This window comes from Ochotona princeps, chromosome 4 (genome assembly GCF_030435755.1).
Source record: "Ochotona princeps isolate mOchPri1 chromosome 4, mOchPri1.hap1, whole genome shotgun sequence".
In the NCBI taxonomy this organism is placed as follows: Eukaryota; Metazoa; Chordata; class Mammalia; order Lagomorpha; family Ochotonidae; genus Ochotona; species Ochotona princeps.
The window spans coordinates 35,375,813-35,391,789 of NC_080835.1; the positions used below are offsets into that span (position 1 = coordinate 35,375,813).

At 39.8% G+C, this 15,977-nt stretch overlaps 1 protein-coding gene across 2 annotated transcripts in view; it reads right to left on the bottom strand.

Moving 5' to 3' along the window:
- GAS2 (growth arrest specific 2) overlaps nucleotides 1-15,288 on the bottom strand; it is a 129,532-nt gene extending 114,244 nt beyond the window's left edge. The window contains exons 1-2 of one of the 2 annotated variants that reach the window (XM_004585448.3): nucleotides 15,004-15,288; nucleotides 7,363-7,527 (exon numbers count right to left, since the gene is read on the bottom strand). In XM_004585448.3, coding sequence (XP_004585505.1) covers nucleotides 7,363-7,507 — 145 coding nt within the window. In that variant the 5' untranslated portion in view covers nucleotides 7,508-7,527; nucleotides 15,004-15,288. Of the gene's footprint in view, nucleotides 1-7,362; nucleotides 7,530-15,003 lie in introns of those variants that run through there. The other variant, XM_012927073.3, reaches the window with a different exon arrangement.
- Nucleotides 15,289-15,977: the final 689 nt, after the last annotated feature.

The window sequence follows — 15,977 nt, forward strand, 5'->3', positions numbered from 1 at the left end:
CCAGTCCGTCTGCAGCTTCCTGTTAATGCACACCTGGGAAGCAGCAAATACTGGCATAAATACCTGGGTTCCTGCCACCCATGTTAGAAATGTGAATGAACTCTGGCTTCTGAATGTTACCTGGCCTACGCTTAGCTATTGCAGACACTTAGGGAGTGAACCAATGGGGGAAAGTTCTCCCTCTGTCTTTCAAATAGAAACCAATATTTATAATACTTTACAAAAAACAAAGAACTGAAATGTGGAAATATTAGATATTGGACATACTAATTAAAAAGCATCTGAATTTTCTTTTTAAACATATTTATTGCCCACAATGAAGGAATTAGGACTGGATATGACCTGCACTACTGCAACAATATGGGGGAATTCAATATTGGGGGAGGGCTTTTAGGAGCTGTTGGGGGAATCCGAGAGCCTATGAAACTGTGTCATAAAATGAAATTTTTAAAAATATATATTTATTTATTTGCAAAGCATAATTACAATGAGGGCAGAGAGAAAGACATATAGGTATTGCATCTGTTGGTATACCCCCTCATGGCCACACTGGCTGCGGCTGCGTCACACAAACACCAGGAGCTGCTTCTGTGTCTCCCATGTGGGGGAAGCGGCCCAAGTATTTAGGCCATCCTCTACTGTTTTCCCAGGTACATTAGCAAGGAGTTGAATAAAAAGGTGAGAATGGCAATGTTGTACACTGCAGTTTAACCACAGCAATGGTCTCCACGGTGTATTTTCTAAATGTAATTAAAATAATTCAATATAACTTGATTTATAATATCTCTCACGATTGATTCAAACTTCCTACTATATTCAAACACATTTGCCTATATTCTAAATCCTTGAGAACAACTCTAATGTTTTTGGGTTTGTTTGTTTTTTTTGCATTTTAAAGATTTATTTATTTTTATTGGAAGGTAGATATAAGAGAGGAGGAAAGAGAGGAAGATCTTCCTTCTGATGGTTTATTCCCCAAGTGAGCGCAATGGCTGGTGCTGAGCCAATCTGAAGCCAGGAGCCAGGAGCTCTTCTAGGTCTCCCAGGCTGGTGCAGTGTCCCAAGGATTTGGGCCATCCTCAACTGCTGTCCCAGGCCAGAAGCAGGGAGCTGTATGGGAAGCAGGGCTGCCGGGATTAGAACCTGCGAACATTTGGGATGCCGGCATGTGCAAGGCGAGGACTTCAACAACTATGTTATTGTGCCAGACCTAACTCTAATGTTTTAATGCTCAACAAATATACTCTATGTGAATCACACAGTGTGGTTAGACAAACATTAAACAAAGAAGATGATAAATCATCATTTCCAAATTATTAAAACATACCAAGTAGAGCTGACTCTTTAGCCTACTGGTTAAGTTGCTAAGCAAAACTTCTGCATACTGCATCAGACATCCAGCTCCAGCCTCAAGCTTCCACCTAAAGCCCTGACAAGCACTGAAGATGGCTAAAATAAAAAGGGCCCTGCCACACACACTCCTTATCTGGATTGAGTTTCAAGTTCAGGTATCATTGTGGACACCTGGGGAGTGAACCCGCAGATGGGGGATCTTTCCCCACTCCTCTTCTCTCCTTGTATCAAAGAAAAATGCATACTAGCAAAACAGACAATTCCAGAATATTTCTGCTAGAATATTCACTTCAAAGTTACAGCAATAACAATCTTCACAACAACAGTAGCAATCATAAAATTAAAACAGTGTAATTGGTCCGTTGAGTGATGGGAGCTGCTATAAACTGTGGCTGCTGAGCAATAAACTGTGGCTGCTCGATGTGGCAAGACTTAACCTGTACAAGCATTTCATATTCGAAGACATGTTAAGGACAGGATTAAGTAATGAATGAGCCACAGCTGGGTCGTGACAAAAAATCAGATAAAGTGGCTAACTAGATGAGAACTATGGCTATTTCATACACAGCACAGGACAATATCCACAGAAACTTCTTAAAGCAGAAGGATGAGAGGGTCATCACGATTCTTTTATTATGTTTTCTGAATATTTGTCAGAAAACTACCCCATAGTGCCGTCTGTTAACACAGTACTAACTAGAGGGTGGGTGATTAACGCATTACTCCAGGTGCTGCTGGGGGTGCTTGCATTCCATACTAGGGTGCTTGGATTTAATTTTCCAAAGTTGCACTGCAACTTTCTGACAATGTATACTCTGTGGAGTACATGTACCCAAAGGTATATGGACACTCAGTAAGTAAGGACTACACAATGACCTGAACCACATCTGTATGCTACCTCCTAAATAAATCCTAAATGACTCAACCTGTGTTCACCTTAGCTGGCTACTTTCTCACAGGAAAAGTCGCATTTTAAATTTTATTACACAAATTTTAGGCACATAAGCTAAAAATAAATGTTGTCCTATAATATTGTCTACTCAATATTTCATTTTATTCTCCATCAAATCATTCTTGTCCATGAAAAACTGTGAATTATTTTTTAAGCAACTGTATTTTTCAAATGATATTTTAGAGCACACAATAAGAAAAATTGTATTTAGAGTACAATTAACACATATCAAATACACAAAGAAAAAAAGTCACATTTTAGATGTCCTGGGGAAAAGAAAATGTTTCACAAATAAGGTCCTATTTGAATATTACAATTGTAGAACTTTATTGAATGCTCTGTTTTGGTTTATACTTTCCTTCTTTTTTTGAAAAAAAAAAAAACACATTTATTTTTATTTGAATTCAGATCGAGAGAAGGAGAGATAGAGAAAAAAATCTTCCATCCACTGGCTCACTTCCCAGATGGCTGCAGTGAACCCATCTAAAACCAGGAGCCAAGGACCTCTTCTGTGTCTCTCACAGGGTTACAGGGACCCAGGGACATGATCTATCCTCTCTTGTTTTCCCAGGCCATCATAAGCAGGGAGTTAGATCAGAAGTGGAGCAGCCAGGACAGCAACCAGCGTCCATATGGGATGCCTACATTGCAGGCAGAGAATTAGACCAATAAACCGCCATGCCAGCCTGTGTATATTTGTTCCTTACTCAAATATTCAGAGACTTTATAAGGAGGCATAATCAATTTTAAATTAACTTTCAAAACATGTTTAACTTTCAAAAAGGGAGAAAGCAAAACTTAGAACAGAGAATCTTCCACCTGCAGGGCTGTAAGCTCATAGTTGAGCTAGGTCTATGCATATTTGAAAGAGCTCAGCAGGCTCCTTGCCCAAATAGTATGTGGCAGCATAGTCTGGGTTGAGAACGGACTGTGGCAGGAAAAACAAACAGAAACCTGCCTGGCACCTGATTCCCATTACTCTGCTCATGCCACTATTACATTGCTTTCTCAGCACATTAGCAGGGAGTGAATGAAAAGCAGCACGATCAGGCCCTGAACTGACTCCCGCACTGGAGGACAGCACCGCAGACTAGGACTTAAGCTGCTACGCAACAGCGTCTGTGCTCTTATTTTTAAAAATTTACTTAATTACTTTGAAAGTCTAAATTATAGACAGAGGAAGAGAGAAATCTTTCAGATTTTCTAGTTCATTCCACCTACGGCCCAAAGTACTAGCACTGGGCCAGGCTGAATTAAGGAGTTCAGAGGCAGGATCCTCATCTGTGTTTCCCATGTGCACCTGGACCATGTTTCACTGTTTGTCCCAGGCCGTTAGTAGGGAACAAGTGTAACAACCAACATGAACTGGAACCTATCTGGAATGCGGGCGTGGCAAGTGAAAGCTTTGCCCACTGCACCACAATGCCAGTCCCCTCCCTCACTTATTACCACTATTCTAGTATGTATTTCAGAGCTTTAAGTACTTTAGCATTTTAAGCGTTGCAACTTACTATCAGAAAATTTTCCAAGTTATTATGAGGATAGTCACTGCAAGTCTATTAAACATGGCTATCTAATTAGTATAAACGCAAGCCAATTCAAAGTTGATACTTTAGCCTGAGATAATTTTAGAATTCCTTTTTGAGAAATTTTCAAAATCTACAAGTCGCATTTGTGTTACAGCTACTAGCCTTAAAAAATGCTTAATCTACAAAAGATAGGTCATTAATTTATATAAACCTTCATGTAAATCTCCCCATTATGCAAACTAATGACCTCAACTGCCCTAAACTGGGACTAAAGAGATGGATTTCTTGGAAACTTAGAATTCTGGAGCTGGAAAGGACATTAGGGATCAGTACTCCAATGCCTTCATTTTATAGTCAAGGACACTGAGCCCAGAAAAGATAGCTGAGTGGCTTTGGGCAAGCTTCCTACCAAGTGGCAGAGCCAGAAGCAGAAGCCAGGTCTCCTGACACCCAGTTAGAAGCCAGGTCTCCTGGCTTTTCATCCAAGGATCTTTCCATTACACATCTGATTCTCTGTTCTTTGTGACTGTCTTTTGACTGCTCACACCGATCAAGCTGCTTTGTAAATGATCATACTGACCAAGTAAGATGCATTGAATGAAAGTCATGGGGTTATGCTTGTAGAATAAGGTTATATTCTCATTGATCACACTCTGTCTCTGTCTCTAATATTTCAATAGCTCCTCATTGATCATGTGAGGAATTGTAAGCCCCTCAATGTTTCCCTCAAAGCAGCATAGTATGTGGCTAAAATAAGTCACAGGAAACTTCTGTTTTCTGCATGCCTTCAGCTCTTCCAGTGTATTAAATTCCTTCCTACTCATTTCATGTGTTTTGTTACTTTGAAGTTTTTAGACCTATACTGCGTCTGGGTAGCCTTTTTCAGTCCAAATGCAAACCTCCTTCAACAGAATGTTGACCCTTTATCTCCACTGCTTAAGTTTTACATTTTAATTGCAATAAATAGCTTTAATGTATCTCAATAAGTCCAATTAATGACTTATATATTTAGGTACACATGTAATGTGTTATTTGTTAATGTTCCCCATGCTTTATAAAAACAGGTGGTGTGTCTATTCTGAATCAACACTCTGCCATCCAGTGTCTAGCAAATTACGTGTGGACCACCAAAATTATTACAGTTAATTACCAGTCAGTGACTGTGTGCAAGGCTCATTCTGATTATCTCATTCAAATCTCTAACAGTACTCTGAGGTATTAGTGTTATTTGTATTTCATAGATTATAAAAACTGAGGCACAGTAGAACATGACATTTACATAATGTCATTGTAAGTGGTAGAACCAATATTGAAACTGAAGCATTTTTGTTCAAGTGTATGTTATTAGAGAGGGGAAGAAACACAGAGACAGAGAAGCACCCACCCACCCACTGGTTCATAAGGAAAGGGAGAGAGGGAAGGAGAGCTGAAAGGAAAGAGAGAGACTATAATCCATCCACTAGTTCACCCGCCAAATGCCCAATTGGCTGAGCTGGCTGGATTAGTTTGAGGGTCCAGAGTTCAACCAGGTATCCTATAGAGGTGACAGGAATTCAAATCCTTGAGTCACTGCCTGCTGCCTCCCACGATCTACACTGACAAAGTTCAATCCAGAAATGGGACAGAGATATTTTGCCCACTCAGCTAAATGCTCACACCCTCCACTTTAAGTAACCATTATCTTATAATACTGAATAATCAAATATTGATTGAATAAGTAAATGAACTTACAAGTTTAATAACTCAATAAAATATATAAATAGAATCAAAATAATACATTAGCATCTACAATATGTCAATAGCTACTTCAAGAACTATGCATACTTTAATCATTTACACCAATAACAAGTTACAAAGTAAATATTACTGCTTTTGCCACTGCAGAGATAAATGGAAGCAACGTGAGGTGTCCTGCTAAAGATCACCGCTGTAAGGGGCCTGGCTGGAATCCAACCCAGGAAGATTATTTTCAGAGCCTGTGCTCTTACTTTTTTTTTAGATTTATTTATTTATTTATTTAATTGCAAAGTCAGATATACAGAGAGGAGGAGAGACAGAGAGGAAGATCTTCCATCTGATGATGCTCTCCCCAAGTGAATGCAATGGCTGGTGCTGTGCCGATCCAAAGCCAGGAGCCAGGAACTTCCTCCAGGTCTCCCACACGGGTGCAGGGTCCCAAGGCTTTGGGCTGTCCTCGACTGCTTTCCCAGGCCACAAGCAGGGAACTGGATGGGAAGTGGAGCTGCCGGGATTATAACTGGTGCCCATATGGGATCCTGGCACATTTAAAGTGAGGAATTTAGCCACTAAGCCACTGTGCTGGGTCCACTCTTACCTTTTTAATACATACTTGTAATGCCCCAAGGTTGAAGTCAGATAGCTTGCAGCAAATAAATTAGTAAAATGAAAAACATTAGTTAACCTCCAAAAGATTAAAAACAATGAAAGAAAATCTAATAGTTCAGGCTACAATTCTGTTTACTCAGTAACAGTATCTTGGAGATCATAAATTGTATTTAGGCCCTTTCCTTGGGTCTCAAATCATTTTTTTTCTAAGAAGATCTAATTTCAGAAGTAGATTTTCCGGTCTGGCAGGGTAGCCTAGTGGCTAAGGACCTTGCCTTACTTGAGGCAGGATCTCATATGGGCACCAATTCATGTCCTAGTGGCATCCCTTCCCATCCAGATATCTGCTTGTGGTCTGGGAAAGCAGGTGAAGATTCCTTGCTCCTGGCTTCTGATCAGCTCAGCTGGGGCCATTGCAGTCACTTGGGGAGCAAACCAATGGATGGAAGTTCTACCTCTCTGTCTCTCCTCCTCTTTGTATATCTGACTTTCCAATAAAAATAAATAATTTCAAGTGGATTTTCTATACATATTGACTCTTTCAAGTATGATTCCACTTAGCATGTTTGAAATGTTATCCTGTGACATTGTTAGCAAAATAAAAACAAAAGAGGAAGCTTTAGTACGAGGTGGCTTTTTTTTTCAAGGACATTTACATTGGTACTACCAATCAAAGATAAACTGAAAAGAGTAATTGTTAAGTCGAAATTGGATGAGTCTAGCCATTTCATTTTAACAAAGGGGAAATGTTCTTATTCCTGGATTTGAGTATTCAACAGTTTCAGCAATATGCAATAAAACTAGGGCAAAGAAAAACACTTTTAGAAGGTGGATCTCATAGTCTGTGGCCTATGCACAATGTCAGAAGAGTAAGTGTAATTAATCAGCTGCAAGAAAGGAAAGAGTAAATTAATGACCTGCATCATGATGAAATCAACCGTTTGACCACATATTTTGACATTTCAGTGCATGTCACTGGAAGTACTAAGCACAATTTATACAAGAAACTTCGGTCTATTCATTTAAATTTTCGACATGCTTCAAGTTTCCAAAATAAAAATACAAATAATGAAAATCTTTCTTTCCAAGGTGCTATCACATGCTTAGGTGAGGGACACTCCAGAAGGAAAAAAAACCCAGATACTGTTATCTTTTTCACAAAATGAGATCTTATAACCTTACCTAATAGATTGGTTAACCACAGGGCCAGATCTTCTTTCATCGGTAGCAAATTAGCTTCATGTCTGCTGGCCAGCCATTGGCTGTACTGATGCATATCAGAGAGGCCAGGTCCACCGCGTACCTTTGGACTCAGAGCTGTGCACATTATTTATCCACTTGTAATACCTGTTTTTGGAAACAAAAGAGCAATTGCTTTTCGTTTAGACTTCCCTTATTAAAATTTTGCCACCATAACACACTAATCAACTGAAATCATCTGTTTTTATGATGACAGGCCAAGCTGTTAATGATTAAACTAGGTGCAACACTATTTGCTTTATCTGTGCTGGCCCTCTAACTTTCAGCCAACCACCACTAAGTAAAAAACAGCAGCAATCAAAGGTCAAACAGAAAATCAAACAATAGGCACTAAGCTTATGTGAAAATATATATATTAGGAAACAGCCATCTGCTAAAGCAAAAAATTCCACTCACATAAGCATGGTAAAAGTGATTGGATTAAAATCTAAGTGTGTGATTAACACATTGTCTGTGTTAATCTTTGACACCATAAATTTCCACATGCTTTTAGGGCAGTCTTTGCAAAAGTTATTGTCAACTCACAGTCATTACTCTTGAAATTACTGCTTATAAGATGAAGCACAACTTGGTTAGCCGAGGTGACCATGCAATCAACAGACTTGCGATTTACAGAATGGAATGGAAAACAGGGTAGGAGGCCCATTCAAAGAGTGCCCAGATCTCTCAAATCACAGTAACAAAAAGGAATAGATAACATGACCTAATCAAGATCATACGTCTGGATTGCAGCACTCAGTCATACCGTTGCAGAAGGACACATTTTACATCAAACAAAAGCAATGCTACAATTGCACACAACATTAACAAGTACTGCTACAGGTGTCTGATCCTTTGCAGTCCGCTTCTTGTCCCTTTGTTTTCTTCCTCTCTCACTGATTTACATACTAGGCATTGCTTGAAACCATCTCAAAATACTTAAATATCTTATATCTGTAAAAATAAAAGATGATTTTATTAACATGATCAGCTTAAGAGTAGCCTAAATACTTGAGTGAAAAAAAAAAAGGAATTGAATGAATTGTTGACCTCGAATGTAGAAGTTTTGTATGAATTATTTATAGGATTTAAGGCTGCAGAAGTAATATTAAAGCAGCTAAACTAACAAAATCATAATATTTAATAACATGCAGGAATTCACTTTGCAAGAAGTAAGTATGCATATGAAAAGATCAAGTGCATTATACCCAAATAAAAATAAAAAGTGTTGCAACAGGCAATAAGCAGGATTTATATGATATGAAATTTCAGCTCTATTTCAGTATTTGTGGTATTTTAAAGTTTTCTTACAAATTATGTAATTTTTGGCTTTTATTTTTTGAAACTTTGCATATTATTCCTTTCCAGGTAAGTGAAAAATGTAACTCACTTATCATAGACTATTTTGTTTCAAAGAGGACTTTGAAATAGTTTTTCAAAGAGGACTAATTAAAAAATTAAGATTTGGTGTTTAGAAAAATTAAATTGTAACTCTTTCCCAAGTGTCAGAAAAAAATAAGAGGAACTAGAAAATTTGAAAGTATACGATTTAAAAGCACAATGTCATCCCTGATCACTCTTGTGGTTTTTGTTTAAATTATCATAAATATTCTGTGTATTCTTTGCATATCTAAGTATTGAAAGTGAACAAGAGCAAATATAACTTGTTTTGATACACATTGTCATATGTTATTAAATTGTCAGTAAAGGAATCAGAACATTGCCATTATTCTTTCACAATTAATAATGGCATTAATCATATAATACACTCTAATGTTTTCCCCAAATTCACTGATTAAACACCAAAAGCCAAAAGCTTTTTTTGCCCCAGATATTGGAAAAATATATCCAGTCCCAGGAAAACAAAATATTTCTCTATAGCTAATTAGAACTTCTGCAAGACAGCTAGTCTCAGAAGTATTTCAGCAATAATACATTTAAGCACATGATTCTTACATTTAAATACTAATTGAAATCTTAAAAGGGTTACCTCTACAGTGCCTTTCTTCTCAAGACACAATCTCTCCCACTACTTTCCTGAAAACGAGATGTGGTGGTTCAGTAACTTTACCCTATTGTGTGCTCTGCCACTTCCATTTAAGCATCAGAGTCCTATTTTGCTCTATAAAGGCAAGAAGACACCTCAGACTCTGAAGCTCATTGTTCGGCAAAGAATTCATCCAGGGATAGTTTACAGTAAGCCTAATGACATGTAACCAATTCAATGAGCCAGAGGGACACAATCCTTTCCCTCAATGCTTCTAAACAGTCAAGTTTTTATTTTCCGTGACAGTGGCACTTTTACTTCTCATGTAGTCTATCCTGTGTTTTGCCAGAAATGCAAATCACACTATCTTCTAATATTTACAAATGATCATTTGCTAAAAACAAAGCCAAAAGAGTAATGAGGTAACTTCCAATTTTTATATCTTTGCAATTCTAACTGTGACAGAAAGCAAAACAGAATCACATTCCTCTATCAGGCAGAAGTGAGAGTAAAAAGGTGAAAGGGGTAATTAATATGCATAAATTAAGTAAACATGATAAATATTTAGAAGCTAAAAGTCACTATCATAGAAAGCTTCTCTATTGACTTTCATTGTGAAAAGAACTTGAGGTGCCAATCTAATTTCAGTCCTTTTTCATATTTCAAATTGCCCCCTGAGCGTGACTGAGGGTCAAAAAGTAGAGATCTTTGATTTGGATCTGGTTGAAGCAATGTAAGACATGGAACCGCATCCAGGTAGCAGGATCAACAGTTAGAATTTGGATGAATATATTCTAAGGTCAAGTAGTTTCCCGTTGAAATGATTATATTGTGGTAGGGAAAAAAAAAAGGATAAATCAAAGTATATTACCTAGATAGCATGAAATTACTGAAATATTCACTCAATTATTGTCAACCACAATATGTACCTTATTGGCTATATTATATCCCATTGACTATAAAACATTAGAAGTTACTCTTTCCATCTTACACCCTAAATTTTACACTTAATAATTCTTAACAAATATTTCCTCAATCTAGATGAGTTGTATTAGATCACAAAAAAACAAGCTATAACAAAAAGATCATTTCAGATCTTTTGAATTAATTCACAAACTTTTGAACTGTCAGTAATGCCAACAGATAGCTTTTAAAGATTGAAAAAAAAATAATGAAAAGTCCACTAGACTTGAAGAAAAAGTTATAAAGAGCTAGGAAGAAAGCAAATTTCTCTTTTTCAATGTATCTAAATACTTAAAAACATTTTTTATAAAATGTATACAAACTAAACATTTTTAAAATTTTGGCAAATAACTTAGTAAGTATTAGATAAACACTATTACTTTGAAAAGAGGCCTCAAAAAAATATATATAACTTAACCCCCAGGACTTAGAAATCAGAAAAGTTAAAACTTAAAGGAAAAATGCATGCATTAACTTAATCCAAAATTTTCAAAGGCCGTGTGCATAGATTTTTTTTTCTTTTTCCATAGTAGAAGTGATTCTGGACAAAGAAGTATGAATATGATGAGATTTGAAAAACTCAGGGGAAGAAAAAGAATGACTGATTCCCTAAGTAAAATGCACATGTTTAAAGACTCTGTTTAGTCTACTGTTCTAGAATCCTACTTGAAAATATCACATTCATGACTCTTCATGAAAAACTATTCTTCCATGCCACCTAGAGGTGTGCTTTGATGATGACTAAGATGATTTTTGATCTCTCTCTCTAGCTTCACATATACAGTATTTATAAAAAACGAAAAAAGAGAAATAAAAATAAAATGACAAGCATTATATCAACAGTATCTGCTATGAGAGTCCTCCAGGAAGCCATATTAATGCATAGAACATTAGGCGTGGAATCAGAAATCCTAAGGTCAAACAGTTTTACCTCCTAGGCATTAATAGCTATCTTGCTCTGTTCAGATGACTTTTCTCCCTGTGAAACTGAGGGTCTTGGCAATGAACAATGGAAGCTAACATCTGAAAGATAACCATGATGTAAACAGGTAAAAGTATAAAAAACATGAAAAAACAAATCATTGAAAATCTAAAATTTTCCTCATATTGCAAAGGATACTTCTCCCAAGAGGCTACATAAAACGTTGAGCTCTAAGATGAGTGATTTTCACACTTAACAAAATTCTATTAAAAAATTGTACTGCCTTTTTGACACCAGTAAAAAATCATAAGCTATTGGGATAGGGGAATAGCACATCTGTCATCATAAATATGAGCCCTATCACTTCCAATCCACAGGCCCACTTACCACCACCCCCACCGCCACCCCCCAGAGAGTCAGAAAGACATGCACAAATTTGAACTCAACTATGGTCATCTCCAACACTGACTCCTGAAGAACCTACAGGCAAAACTCCCATTCCTAAAGTTAGCAGTTGTTCTCACTGTCAGCATGACCTCATCACTGCTTAGCTTTCTGTGTTACAGGTGTCAAACAATGCCAAAAAAAAAAAAAAGTAAACGTCAGTAACATTATCTCTTAAAATTTAAATAAACAAAATCCTAATCCAAATACTGTTTAAAATCTGGCAGGTGAAAAATATCATCTTTCAAGCTGTACTCAAAAACTAAAGCCCTGAAGATGACATTGGATGGCTCTTTCAACCTTGTGAGTTCCTCCCATGTGATTCATTCTGGCTAATCAATAATGTCTAAAAAAGTATATTCTCAACAATAATAAGCCAAATCTTTACCTAAGGGCCAAATAACAAAATAAAGCTCACAATTTAATAGGACAGTGTCAGGTTTTATAATGGAACCTTCACCTTTAGAGGAAAGCAATTTGACATAAAACATCACCTAACAGAAGCAAAGTAGCACTCTGTTAATTTAACAAATTATATGAAAAATCCTTAAATTCAAAGGAATCTTTGTGGCTTCATGCAGTCATAGTTCTGATTATTACTCAGGGACCTGAGGTTTCAGAAGATGGTTTGCCCAAGGTTAACAGGGCAATATAGCTACCGTCATCAGAAATACCCACCCAACCTTCATGGTGGCCAATCTGAACAACGTCATCTTTTCTTCCAATTCTTTATTTCCACAGCCCCATAATGATTTGTATATCTTGCAACAATTTCTTCTTAAATCATAACCAAAAACAAAGAATAAGGAAGACTTGATTTTCACTATTTTCAGGGAAGTTGGTATTATTTTTCCTATTTCTTAAGTTATAATATTACATTCTTCCAATTCAATTACAGGTTTACAGGTCCCAAGCATATCAGATTGAAGCATACTTTGAATGAAAAAGCCATACTAAAGCCATTGGATCAATTAGAATATTTAAGGGCTTATATCAAAATTTTATGAAAGTAGATTAGGTAAAGTCTGGAGCTGAGTCTCTGCATAGGTCACATTTATAACACGATTTCCAATTCCCTTGACTGTGATACAGTCAAAAGCAGAATTTCACATTTTATGAAAATACATATATACACATATTTGATTTCATGACATGGAGAAAAATTGACAAAAAGTTTATTGATTTGACCCTAAAAAGGCCTAGTATAAAAATTACACCAGGATCTTCTTCTTTCTGACAAGCGTTCTTTTCCACATTCACCTGTTATTTTCTGTAGTCAAAAAGCATCGAGTGGAAAACCTGGATGGTCCTACAGGACAAAGGAAGTAGTGGGATCCTTCCTGGCCCTTCAGATCAAAACCGCAGATACCAAAATCACACCACATTCTCTGCAGGTGTAAACCAATGCATCCCTGAAAGCCAACTGGTACAACTTCATCATTTGTTTTGACCAAGGAAACTTTGCTCTTCTAAAGGCTTCCAGAGTCCACTGGGGCAGACCTGCAGTTTGAAGCAAAAATTCTAAAAGATCACCACATTATTAGGATTAAAATGAAACCTTACACTTCACTGCACCTATCAGAGTTTAAGGTTTAACTAGAGTTTCTCATAAGATACTGGAAAACTCACGGGCATGGTATTTTGCACCAGGTGGAACCAATTTCATCATATGATTTTAGTTCTCATAAAATGCAGTCCACATCATCCAGATATGGCGCACAGCAATAAAATGGAACAAAAAAATGAGTAAGCCAAAAGTTTAGTAGTACACAGGCTAAAATCCAAGCATGTTAGAGGCCACTGGGGCAGCCCTGGGAAGGCCCGAGCGGGTGTTGCAAAGGCTTACCCCTCAGTCCCTTACCTTCTCTTAGGCAGTCAGAATGGCCGCACCCATGCTGAGGAAGACCACCACAACCACCACCTTCTTTACAGTTAGAAGGAAGCATTCCTCCAGAAGGAGCTCATTGAGCAACTTCAAAGACAGGCTGGACAATCAGATTCTAGCTGTAGCTGGGCAGTGTCCACCCTGTTAGGGGAAAGCAGCCGCGAGCACAAGGACTTGTTCTCAGCCTCGATCTGTGACTCTCAGCGGATAGGACGGGAGGAAGGGACGACTCCTCTGGCTGGCTGGTACATCCTACCTGCCCCAGCCTTTATTTTAACACTAGGAGGCCAGATGGGTGTTCCTGTCCACAAGAAGATCTCATTTCCTTGCACAAGATTGCCTCTGCACAATCCAGCTTAGTTAGAGATAGGGTGTTTTTTTGGGGTGGTGCGGGGTGGGGCAGGAAGGAGAGTAGGAGGAGGGAAGTGAAGTTTGGTCAACAGTTGAAGGGAGGAAGATGAAGATGTAGAAGGTGGAGTGGCCACAGTCTAGGATTTCCGAAAAGACTATCAGTGCGGAAGTATCAACAGCCCAATTCCTCCCCAGTTGTATAGGATTGAGGAAAACAGTCTGTATTCCTAGAGACTTCAGAGTCCAGAGTAAGTTCCTGACAATTCTCCACACCAAGGTAGCAGAAACCCATTTTGCCTGGACCATTCACCTTTCCAAATCAAATTGCCCCTCCCCCCATGCTCCCCAAACAATTCCAGATCCCGGTCTATTCTTTGGACTGAACACAAAGATACCAAGCACAGCCCTCCAAAAGGTCTTTGATAGATAGTCTACCATGGCTATATTCTTGTACGAAAGCTCAACTCTGTCAAACTCATCAATGGTGAACAGTATCACCCCCTCGCCCCCCAAGCACAAGTGGTGTGGTCTTTACTTCCATCCTGACTCCGCTGCTCCAGAGAAACCTTCAGGCTAAGGCCATCCCGCCCCCTTGCCGCCTTCCTGCCATCCAGACCACACCGAGCGTGCAAGCAGACACCCTCACGCCCTTTGCATGGGTGCTCGGTGGAAATCTCCCCGTGTGCCGGCGGTTCGCTGAGCCTCCCCCGCGGGCTTTTCGTGCTGCGGTCTTTGGCCTGTTCCACAGCAGAGCTGAGGAACACATGGTTTTGTGCCCAGTGATTCAGAAAGCCTTCCGCTGCAGGGAGCACCCGGACTCGGTGCCTTAGCCCGTCGCAGCTTTCCACAGCTCCTCACCCTTCCCTCCAACGTCCCTGGGCTCATTGTGAATGAGCAGCCCCTCCCCCGCCACCTCGGCGCCGCGGCCGTGCAGGGGCTTGCGCGACCCTCGGCTGCAGGCTGCAGGCTGCAGGGCGCTCAAGCTGCGGCGGCCGCGTCGGGAAGGCAGCCGGCCCAGCCCGCCTTGCTCACCCCCGCGTCCGGAGCTGGGCTGCCCGCTGCTCTCAGAGGCGCCTGGGCTCCTGCAGCAATCCGGGGCCGGCCCCCTCCAGGCGCAGGTCCTGCGGCTGCGGCTCCCCGCACCCCACCAGCCCGGCAGCAGCAGCAGCAGCAGCAGCTGCAGCCGCACGGCCCCTCTGCATACTTCCCTGATGGCTCCTCTCGGTGCTGTTTGGGAAAACGATTTCCAACCCCCCTGCCAGAGACAGATTTCCTACATTTCATCAGTCCACCTAGACCGAGCGGAAGTAAAATGCTTACTTTTTCTGGTGGACGGCAAACGCAATTGACACTGATTTACCCTTCAAACGGGGAGAGATTGTATTACAAGCCCTTGGCAGCAATTCTGAGTTTGGGGCCAAGCTCCAGCCCCCTCCTTGTCCCCCAAACTAACCTAAGAGAGAAAGGGCGCGCGGGAGAGCGGGGGACGGAGGAGGGAGAGAAGGGGATCATATTTAACTCCAGTTTTTCAACAGAGACGATGGCTTTAGCACAATATTGAAATAGGGTGTTGGAAAATTTTGGCATTCTTGGCCAACGATTTTGCAGACTCAAGGCATGATCTTTCCAGTAACTTGGGCCACTCTCAGTTCCAAATTGAACAATGTGATGTCTTACAACTCTCCATTTAAATATCAGACTTCAGAAGGGGCTGTGCTCAGGGCTGTTTTCGCTTTACAAAAGGAAATTCAATTCCGCCCTTCCTTCTCCCGGCCTCTGGTAAGCATTGTGTTGAATGTCATAGACAGGTTTTCCCTACTGTCCTTTATTAGCGTTCGCCTTCTGAGACGCAAAGTCTTGGGTGAAGTGACCGGACGCTCAGGTGTCCCTCCATCCCTCCTACGCGGTGGCTTGAGGCTGGGTACTCCTATCTCCCCGGGCTTCCACTTCCGCCGGGCAAAGACAAGAGGATGACACACTGGGGTTTGTTCTTTTTCTCCTCAGTG